Source organism: Garra rufa, chromosome 15, assembly GCF_049309525.1.
Source record: "Garra rufa chromosome 15, GarRuf1.0, whole genome shotgun sequence".
Classification (NCBI taxonomy): Eukaryota; Metazoa; Chordata; class Actinopteri; order Cypriniformes; family Cyprinidae; genus Garra; species Garra rufa.
The window spans coordinates 15,573,631-15,584,897 of record NC_133375.1 but is presented as its reverse complement, the minus strand read 5'-3'; the positions used below and the strand labels follow the sequence as shown (position 1 = coordinate 15,584,897).

General features: G+C 41.9%; 1 protein-coding gene across 1 annotated transcript in view; it reads right to left on the bottom strand.

Moving 5' to 3' along the window:
* Positions 1–11,267, bottom strand: part of cacna2d3a (calcium channel, voltage-dependent, alpha 2/delta subunit 3a) — a 290,790-nt gene that overhangs the window by 156,596 nt on the left and 122,927 nt on the right. The window contains exons 12-13 of the mRNA XM_073818644.1: positions 8,302–8,380; positions 4,435–4,568 (exon numbers count right to left, since the gene is read on the bottom strand). Coding sequence (XP_073674745.1) covers positions 4,435–4,568; positions 8,302–8,380 — 213 coding nt within the window. The remainder of the gene's footprint in view (positions 1–4,434; positions 4,569–8,301; positions 8,381–11,267) is intronic.

Here is an 11,267-nt window from a genome sequence, read left to right as displayed (position 1 = left end):
ATCTGTGATAAAATCGGAATGAAACGCAGAGACTCATGTGCACTCAGATCATGTGACTTCATGCTCAGGTGTGGATGGATGCGCTCAGCTGCCAGGAACTCAGTGGCTAATGGCAGAGGCTGACTTGGAAAAGAGCATCATCATCTGCATCTAAATCAGTAACGTCACAGCCTACTTCTCCATTTGCAGAAACACACATGCATATGCACGATTCATGCTCAATTACACATTCACAATAACTCATTTGATGAATTCATGATCTGTAAACATCCAAAAGTCACAATCATACATTATCACAAGACATCGGAAGTGGGGCAATGAGCTGCGAATCAGTGGAAGAGAGACAAATCAGCTTAAACTGTCATATATATATTCTTCCCTTATTTGCTCTTTTGATGTCTTGTTGTTAGAGTAAATGGGCTGTAGAATGATGGATGATTGAGCTGGGTTGCGGTGAAAATTTGGAAGCACAACAGTAGCTCAGACTCTGGGAACACTCACACACACTCAGAGCATCATCCAAACACAATGTTTTTTTGTCTACACTCTTAAAAATAAAGGTGCTTTATGATGCAATAGAAGAACCTTTTTTGTCGAAATGGTTCCATAAAGAACCTTTCTGTTTCACAAAAGGTTCTTTGTGGTGAAAGAAGGTTCTTCAGATTAGAAAAAGGTGTGAAAGAGAAGGTTCTTTGTGGAACCAAAAATGGTTCCCCTATTGCATCACTTGAAGAGCCTTTTAAAGCACCTTCATTTTTAAGAGTGTATGATGCTGAATAAAACACTGAATTAGTCATCAGATGTCACTAAAATTGATTTTTGGATCATATACTTGACTGATGCTCAATATGCATTTATAAAATAACATAACAATGCACTTACTTAAGTCTTACTTAAGTGGGTCAAAAAAAGCATTTTTAAATTCAACTCACTACATTTAATACAAATTTAAACTATAACATGTTTTCATAAAATTCTAAATAACATGCATTTAAGTTCTGAAAACACCACCTTCAGTTTGTATCTAAGTATACTATTTTAAAGTATATTATTTCCAAAATAAGTACTCTTTTTAAAGGTATGCTGAAGTTTACTAAGGCAGTGGTTCTCAACTCCAGTCCTCAGGGCCCACTGCTTTGCACAGTTTGTATGTCTTCCCCATTTAACGCACCTGATTCAGATCATCAGCTCGTTAGGAGAAAGATCCATGAACTGTGGATTGAGTTTGTCAGACTCAGAAACATACAAAATGTGCAGAGCAGTGGGCCCCGAGGACTGGAGTTAAGATTCACTGCACTAAGGGTCAGCTTACTGAAGGAATCTTATGATAATTTTGTATGAGTTTTAGTTTAGTGTCACTCAAGCAGAATAGTAGAGTATGACAAGGTTTGGTAGAAAATATTGTGTTTTGAAGAGTTCTGCTTTCCATGTGGGGTGCGAAAAAATTCTAAATTCTAAATGTAGGTACATTTAGGTAAAATAGTAAGACTATGAGACAATGAAGCATTCTACTTTTAACAATGTTGCACATCAGCAACAGAATTTTATGGTTTTCAGGCAACCAGTGTTTTTTAAAGAAATGGGTGATGTGTAAATATGGGTCAGGTCAACTCTGTCTCTGTCAACACATATAAAGACTGCCATTAACTGCAATAAAGATACTCTGAGTGCACAGATGACTGTAAAATCAAGTATGACAGTGTGACATAGATGACACAATGCCTTCACGTAATTAAAAAAAAAAAAAAGTTCATGAAAAGTCAAAGAAGAATGAAAACTTGTCCAAACTGCACACAGTAACAAAGCAAATTCACATAATGTGATCATCACATTATGTGATGTGCTATGTAGAAACACCACTAAATCACAAAATGTGAATTAAACCTTTACCTTTTGAGCCTGTGGACGCTACAAAGACAAAACACAAACTATGATCAAATGAGTGTGGGCACGCTTGTTATAACTTCTTATTATGCTCTTGGTCATTACTTCCTAAAGTGTTGTCTGGATCTAAAATGTAAGGAAAGGAAAGGAAAGGAGGTGACATGAGGCCAAGTATGGTGACCCATACTAGGAATTTGTGCTCTGCATTTAACACATCCAAGTGCACACACACACACACACACACACACACACACACACACACACACACACACACACCCGGAGCAGTGGGCAGCCATTGCTGCGGCGCCCGCGGAGCAGTTGGGGGTACGGTGCCTTGCTCTAGGGACTCACCTCAGTCGTGGTATTGAGGGTGGAGAGAGCGCTGGTAATTCACTCCCCCCCCACCTACAATCAAGTACAAGACCTGAGACTCGAACCTGCAATCTTTGGATTACAAGTCTGATTCTCTAACCATTAGGCCACAGCTGCCCCCAAATATGGAGCATTCATTTTTTTTTTTTTTCGTTTATTAATTTGTTAATTTGTTATTTTTTTATTTATTTGACAGTATAGAGAACAAGACACTGCCTCTTGGCATTGCTGCTATGTGGGAACCGGTATCTGAGTCACATGTAAACACATGCCAATCTGACTGGCCAAGGACAAAGTCAGATGACTCTCACGTAGACACACTTTACAGCATTGGCCTGAGCAGTGAACATAAATCCCCAAGGCCCTGACTGGACATAACCTGTGCAGCCTCTCTTCAACAGGCAGAGGACAGAAAGCTTGAAAAACAACAGCATTAAAGAGGTATAAAGGCACCTTATGCACATAATCTGGCCTAGGGTACAGAATCTAGACAGGGAAAAGCAACTGACAGGGCCTGCAAATCCCCTAGCCTATTTAGCAAATTTACAGCTGTTAACAGAACTAATTTGACAAACAGAAACTTCTCAAAGGGTGATTCCAAGGATTTAGAGGGAGCCTCTAATAACCCTTCCAGAACTATAGCAACCTCCCAGGAAGGTAGTCTGCAGGTAGCCCTCAGTTGTCTGGCACCATGCATAAAATGATACACAAGGGGATGTTTCTCCAAAGAGGACCATCCATGTGAATGTGCCAAGCTGAAATGGTGACCACATGCACCTTATGAGTGGCAGGGGTCCACCCTGCTAAAAGACGCTCTTGCATAAGCTCCAGCACTGAACCAACTGGGGAGTAGAGTACGTTCAAATGGTTCATATCACACCATGATATAAAGAGACACCATGGGGACTCTCTCCTGTTAAAGAGCATTCAATCTCCTGGCAGAAGGGGCTCTAGAAGAAGGGGCCAGACCTTCACTGAATGGCCCCAAAGTAAACTTCTTGAATCACTTTTAATGAATAAAGACTCCGCTGTGTAAACTCAGCTAGTGGTGGAGCTAGTGCAGCAGTCTCGATAGGGTGTCGAGGCATCACAACGTAGTGGTGTAAATTTCTCTCAAAGGGGCTTGCCAAAAAACAACTGGATGCCTTGGTGTCAAGCCTTCTTCTGGTTCTTCCCTCTGAGGGAGGACACGGCAAAGAAAACCTGGATGCTCTGGTGTCAGGTCTTCTTCTTGTTCAATCCCTATGAGGGGGAACATGGTCTGCCAACAATAGCCTTCTGTTTCTCTGTGGGAGCTAAGAGGAGGCCAGGGCTGGCTGGTAGATACCATTAACCCCTAGACCCAGTGAGGAATAAACTCCCGGAACACCTCTGACTGCTTTTTAACAACCTGAACCCTTACAATGGGGTTGACAATGTCACCAAACAGGCCAGATGATGACATCATGCTTTTTTCTTTTTCACTGATCCCAGAGAGTTTTAGCCATAGATGAGAGCCCTTGATGGCCTTGGCGGCACTCAGCTCCTTCAGCAGATCAGCCTCGTAAACCTGAAATTCCAGCCAGCAATTTCTCTTCGGTGGCTGGGCCCAACCACTAGTTAAAAAACAAAGTTTACTACGAGGTGCTTCCCATCTATGTTTAGCCACCACCCTTATCACAGCTTTAAACAGCTCATAATACGCTATTGAGTGAGTAGGATGCTCTACGGTTGCACTCGGCTCCTTGAAGCCATCTTATTCATCAGAAGAAGATGCGGTTGAAAGGAGTTGCTTGTCCGAATTGAAACAAATCAATAAGCAATAAGCTTACAAATGCAGAACAGGACCTTAGGAGGCAGTGGAAAGTGTTAATGAATTCCTGTAAACTACATTTTGAAAAAATTATTCAAGCACCGGAATCTCTGGGTGATGTACAGTCCCAGGTCATGTGGCATTCCGATTTTGCCAACAAAATCTGAACTACGCAGTGCATAATATGGGGAACGTTTGCATTGTAGCCTGATCTGCATAAAAAAAATAAACAAGTACAGACAGTGTATGCACATACACTGCACTTTCAGTTCATTATATTTTAATATTCTTCCCTGTGTGCATGGGGTTCATAAGGTTAACAATAATTCATATGTGGATACTACATAAAAACATCAAAATGTCCAACACATAAATTAGTCACTTACAGTGTTATCAACATAGGCTTCTGTCCACACCATGTCATGCTCTCGATCAATGACCTTTGGCCGACTGAGCACATGCAGATACTCCATCACATTCTCCTGAACATCTGCTAGTGTGGAGATCTGGGTAAAATAACCTGACAACACAGACAAAAGATGAATAATAAAAAATATTAATTGATATGTGTATACAGTTTATACACAAAAAACATTCAGTGATTTGTTGTCTGCTGTTATGAGTGAGAATTTTTTTTTTCCCAAACTGTTGTTATAAAATTAGAAGCACACAATTCCCTAGTATAATCATATGCTTAAACATTAAGATTTGAACTTATGGAAATTGCTAAAGTAGTCAAACCTATTCATTAGAAGGGGGTGTCCCAGTACTTTTAGCAATATAGTGTATATCCAGCGACTGTGGAAAATTTATGTGTGTGTGTGGTGCAATTTACCTTCATCCAAGGACTATTCGTCCTCACCTGCTCTGTTGTTGTTAGCCTGTTGTAATGAAAGTGATCTCAAAATATTCCTTGGGTCATGCCAACAACATAGATACCAATTATGCCATAGTTTGTCGAACTTCCTGTCCATCATTTTGATTTATGTTGAAAACATACTTTTCCGAACTTGTCCTGGACTGTTCGTCCGATTTTCACCAAAATTGTGTCATATCATCTTCAGATTGTGCTGACAAAAAGTTATGAATTTCATGTTGATAGATGAAACCGTTTTCGTACAGCGCCGCTACAAATTTTAGGCTTGATGCCAAAAATGACTCTGAGACTTTATCTCTGCAAAGCCAATTTCATAATGACACCAAACTTTGTGTGTGCCTTTGTCACCTCACACAACACACACAACATCAATTTAATAACAGCACCACCTGTTGCCATGCTTAGCTCTCTATTTGCCTCTGATTTTGCTTGGCCCTGTAATTGCTGCTTTCAATTACCTCATTAGTTATCTCATTAGTTTCCTTTGTTTGGTTCATGTTTATAAGTCCTTAGTTCTCCCTTAGTCTTTGTCTTTTCTTATCTATGTTAAGTTGGTTTACTTGCCTTGTCTCTTGGATTATCTAATTAAAAGATTTTTTTCATCCCCCTCATTCACATGCATTTTGCATCATCAACATGTGACAGAAGAATGGACCAGTACTGTTTTAGCAGAGTTTTTCTTTCTTTTTTTTTTCTATATAGACCTGCCTAACGTCCAACTCCTCTGCCTGACCATTCCCTGGAAGATCACACCAGAGACTTTTTGGATTTGGCGTGCCAAATTCACTATATGGACCACTTGCTTTATGTTTTCTACCTCATCCAAGGCATGCCTCCCAGGAAACGGTCCCTGTGAGAATTTCGGCGCTTTCGTGGAGTGGGTGCTGGAGAAAAATCGACTGTATTTCTCTATCTGCCTCGCTGAGGAGGACATCTCCAGCCCCACTCCCGAATCAGAGACCTGCCAGGTATCATCCTGCAGCACGGAGCAAGTGCCTGACTCCACCGCAGGTGGAGAGCCAGAGCGTAAAACATCGCACGTGCCTGAGAGAGTACTGGTTGAGATCGCCACACTCCCGCCACTGAAGGTGAGCTGCAACTGGTTTCTGGGAAATATCATGAGGAACTTATGGATATTATTCAAATGGACTTCATAGACTGGTTTCGGGAGGTAGTGCCCAGTTCTCCAGTGTTTCGGCTGGTTCTGTCCAGCTCTCCTGTGTCTCTGCTGGTTATGTCCAGCTCTCCTGAGTCTCTGCTGGTTTCATCCAGATCTGTGTCTCCTAAACTCCCTGTAATTCTTAAGCTCCCACCCACCCTCCCTCTCCTGCCTCCTCATATGCCAGCCAGTTCCTCAGCCCTGTGTCCGTGGGTGCCTGTCAGTCCCTCAGCTCACCCTCAGTCAGCACCATCTGAGACTTCCAGTCTCCAGATCTGCCTAGGCATTAGGATCCCCTGACTCCGCCTCCAGCCTCCAAGTCCGACTTCACCTGGGTTCCTAGCTCCCTCGTCTCCACTGTGACCCATAATCCCACCAGCTCCACCGGGCTCCCTCATCCCTAGCTCCACCTTGGTCAGTCGTTGACCATCAACTGGAATGGGACTCCACTCCTCTGGCTTTGCCTCATCACTCATCCCTCTGGCTCTGTAAGGATTGTCCTTTCCTCTGGCTCCACCTTGGTCCTCTGTCACCCCGGCTCTACCACAGTCTTCCGGATTCCCGGCTATGCCTCGGGCGCCTGAGCCGTCAGCTCTGTCTTGGCCATCCAGATCCTGTGTGTCGCCCGGGCTCTCCATCTGCTTACCTCCACCTGGGTCTCCATCACTTGTCCTCAGGGTGTCATCTGCCAGCTTTCCACAATGGATCCTCCTACGACTCCACCCTGGGGCATCGTCCTGGTTGGTCTCTGGACCAACATTTGGCTCCTCCCACCCTCCACTCCCCCATGGACTTTTTTTTGGACTTAAGGTGCGTTCACACCAGACGACACCAGATGGCGCGTTAAGCGTGAGTGATTTACATGTTAAGTCAATGCAAAGATGCGATAGACCTCCCTGAGGTGTGATTCGCATGAATGCCGCGGCGCAAATTGAGTGTTTCTGGCATTTGACGCGCATAATACGTGATTCGCGTGAAGTTGAAAAAATCTGAACTTTGCCGAAAATTCGCGCCGCATTAACCAATCAGGAGCTTGCTCTAGTAGTGAAGGAGGCAGAAATCCGAACCAACAATGGATGACAAAATCATCCTTGCTGTATGTGGATACTCGGAGCTGTACGATACATCTTATTACTTTTATAGAAACAGGAATAAAAAGGATCTTGCTTGGAAGAAAGTGAGTGAGGAGGTCAGACAATCTGGTAAGTTGTAAAAAACGCCCTTTACTCAATTTGAGCTATGTATATATACATATTGAGACTACAAGCTAGTTAAAGCCAGCAAATTGTGCTTATTTGCTGTATTTTACAACTACTTTCAGATGCCCCTCCTTGACGCGAATTTGCGTCTGTTGTGAAGTGAATTTCACGCACGAATGAAGCGAGTAAACTCAAAATGTTCAAGCATCCAACTACGCACGAATAGTGAGATTTATTCACGCAAGTCGCGTCTGGTGTGATTTCTGCCTCTCTCCTGCTCCACACCCACCTCCAGAGCCCCCACCCTCCCTCCTCAGTTGGACTTTGTGTCGTGTGGCCCGAGAAAGTGCCTTCCCAAAGTGCCTTCCTGTGTTTCCATTGTGTTTTGCTTTGCTCCCCATGACCTAGTTCTCCTGTTCTGAGTTATTTGTTTCCACCTGTGTCTTGTTAATCATCTCATTAGTTCCTTTTGTTGGATTCATGTTTATAAGTCCTCAGTTCTCCCTTAGTCTTCATCCGTTCTTATCTATGTTGAGTTGGTTTATTTGCCTTGTCTCCTGAATTCATCAAATTAAAAGACTTTGCTTTTGATCTCTTTTTGTCCTTGTGCATTTTGCATCACCAATGTGTGACAGTATGTTTTATTGTCTATACAAAATGTAAGAAAATGTATGTGTGGTATAAACACATTTTATATAAAATTTCATACAAATACTCACAAAATCTCATTGTTCAGATTATCATCCTGTTCAACATTGTCTTGTCAACTGGATCAAATCACACACACATAAACTAAGAAATGATAAATAAAGTATGATCTAATCTATAAATTAATAATAATTCATACACTATACACAAGCCATTGCTTTAACTTTAACAAACTGAATAGAGCAATTTCAGACAAATGCAGGTTGTTTTTCACTGGACACACACAGAGATCAGGTCATTCTTTCACTGTACATTAATCAGCTGCGGAACTGTTTACAGAACTGCATACGGAAGAATGAGTAAGCCTAACCTTTATTAGCACAGGCCATCCATTTCAGATTATCAGCAAAGGCAGACTCCCGACCAATCAGGTAAGGGAACACTCGCACCTGCAGACAGGAGAGCTTTGGTTAGCTGTCAGTCATGTTTAATTGCTGACGATAGAGCTAATGTACAATCCCTTAACAGGAGATAAGACACAGCAACCTGACTGCATCTAATTAGTTTGCTCTTTAATATTATTAAATGCATTAACTTCAATAAAAGTTTGGACAACCAAACAATCCAAGCTTTTTTGTGAAACCGTGTGTGCACTTTCCTCAACTAATATATGTGTTAATCATAAAATTATTCACTTCCCATTGCAATGTTCTCCACACATGACATGGGAAAAAAAGATTGTGGCTACAAATTAGAATTGGATTCCCACTGCTTAATTATTGGTTCCCTTGTTTTAGTTAAAGCATTTTAGTCCTGTGAAAGAGCTATCAGACTCAAACTGTGTCTAAATCTAACAAATCTAAGAAAAGATTAGATTGTGACAAATCTAGGTACATAATGAAGTGCATAAGTGGCCAAGTAAAGATTATGTTTGAGAAAAGACCTGATAGAATGAGAAAAACAATGAATGAATTAGAGAAAGGCAGGTCCAACACCACAGAACCCTGAGCAAGAAAATATGGCCCTGTCCCAAATGGCACACTTAATGTGTACTTGGGGTCTTGCTGACTGCTGACTATGCTGTCACATACTCAGTCCAAGAGACTGTAGAGTGTACCATTTGGGTGTCCCATTTGTCATTTTAGGCTCCACAGCAGACACATAAGGCATTAGGCAACAGTCAAAATGGCATTATGTCATGAAAATGTTGACTCGGAGGAGGACTGCAACGGTTTAGATTGCCATTTGGGATAGGACCTGTGTACATTTACTGCTTCGGTTCAGCAGTTAGGGACACATTATGGCTAGTGAGTGCTGTAAATAATATTCCCTACGGATAATATCCAAATAATTGACATTTGGGTTCTTAAATCTTGTCTTCTTCATTTATTCAAAATAATACTTTGTTTGGTAAGCATTCCCACTTTAGGGTATCGAAAGTATCAAACGTGGGGGCAGCTGTGGCCTAATGGTTAGAAAGTCGGACTTGTAACCTGAAGATTGCGGGTTCAAGTATGAGGTCCGGCAGGAATTTTCAGTAGGGGGAGCGAACAACCAGCGCTCTCTTCCACCTTCAGTATATGTGTTCACTACTGTGGTTACTGTGGGTTAAATGCAGAGCACAAATTCCGAGTATGGGTCATCATACTTGGCCACATCTCGCTTCAGTTTCACTTTCAAAAGCTCAAGATTTTCAATGACTTGATAATGTCATTACACTCAACAAAAAATAATGATTTAAGGTATAAAGGAATCATTGCATGGCATTTTAGATTAATGAAGGATGATTAGATTACAGTGGTTTAATGTAAACTGCAAAGTACCACTAGTAATACGACCAGTAAGTGTGAAACATTAATAAGCAGTAGCTTTTCAGTAGATTTAGACCACCCAGAAAGACATTAGACATGTTGAGCGAGGGAAGCATTAACAGTACTTTACATTTGGGGAATAATAACGGCATTAATGGGGAAGACACACAAAAGAACACCATATTGGCTCACAATGAGGTGCTTTTTTACCAAGCAAAATGTATCCTGCCACCAACTCTATTAATATATTACTGTTCTTGTCTGGCAAACGAGTTAACAAAATACTGACCCGAGAAACATTTATTTATCCCTTTACAGTATTCCTGCAGTGATTTTTTTGTTGTTTGTTTAGTATACCAGATTTATCAGTTGGTTCTTTCTCTATGTTAGGCAGATTAACAAATGGTTTGAATCAGTTTCCGATTCAGTCTGAATCATGTGAAACTATAAAAAAACAACATTAAAAGTACCTCTATAATATGGTAATGGTAATAATTTTAAAAAGTTCATGTCAAAGTACCATGGTATTTTTTCATACCACCACTGTACTATACGCCACATTATGTCACAGTTTTGCATAGTAGCTAATTTTGCTGTGTCATGCTCTGTCCTCTTTTGTTCAGAAGGATTTAAAATGTGGTTTTTTTTTAACCCTTTGACAATTTATTAAGAGTTTGACATCCCATGTTTTTTCCATTCCATCCTCTTTTCAGGAATGGATGAAGGAGTGTATTAGTATTTGGAGTTTCTGATGAATTGAATATTATTGTTTTGAATCGAATATTATTAATATTTTATATATCTCTAACCACTATCTTACTCATCAGTAAAAACTGCTTGGGAAAGAAGAAATAAGAACAGCAATCTTTGCAATCAACGCTTTGGGGCAACGCCATTGGCGAGCCGCACTCTGAACGTAGTCTGCAACCAATCAGATGATGGGAGTGACGTCACAGGCGTGGTGACGTAAGCGACCAGGAAGTATAAAGCACGTGCGTTTGAAGCCGGCGTCAGCTTTTGTCATTCAGCGAGAGCGCTCTATGTGTGTCTGTCTATTGCATATTGCTGTTTATCTGTGCCAGTTTGCACAACTTTTATTTGAGCAATATGTCAACCAAGAGAAAAGGAGGAAAGACATTTCTAAAGCGGTTGAGCAGCCACACAGACGGTGTGTTCCTCCCTGCCAACGTTTCATTGTTGGTGGGGATACACACAGTCTGTGTGTAGTCTGCTTGGGTGCGGAGCATGCACAGTCAGCTCTCGAGGGGGCTGGCTGCCCGCAGTGAAATCGTCTTCCACTGCGGGTGCTCCTTTCCCGGAAGGCTCTCTTTGAGGAGGGAGCCTTCGCAAGCGTTCCTTGCGGGTCTGGCCCCGCTTCCACTAAGGCGGAGCGGCAGGTGCACTCGTGGGGTTCGCAGCTCGATCTACTAGAGGGAATGGAGACGGGTGAACCCCTATCTCCCTCCTCACCGGGTGGATCGATTGACCTCTTACTGGATGAGGAAGCCCGCGCTGCGGTTCCTTC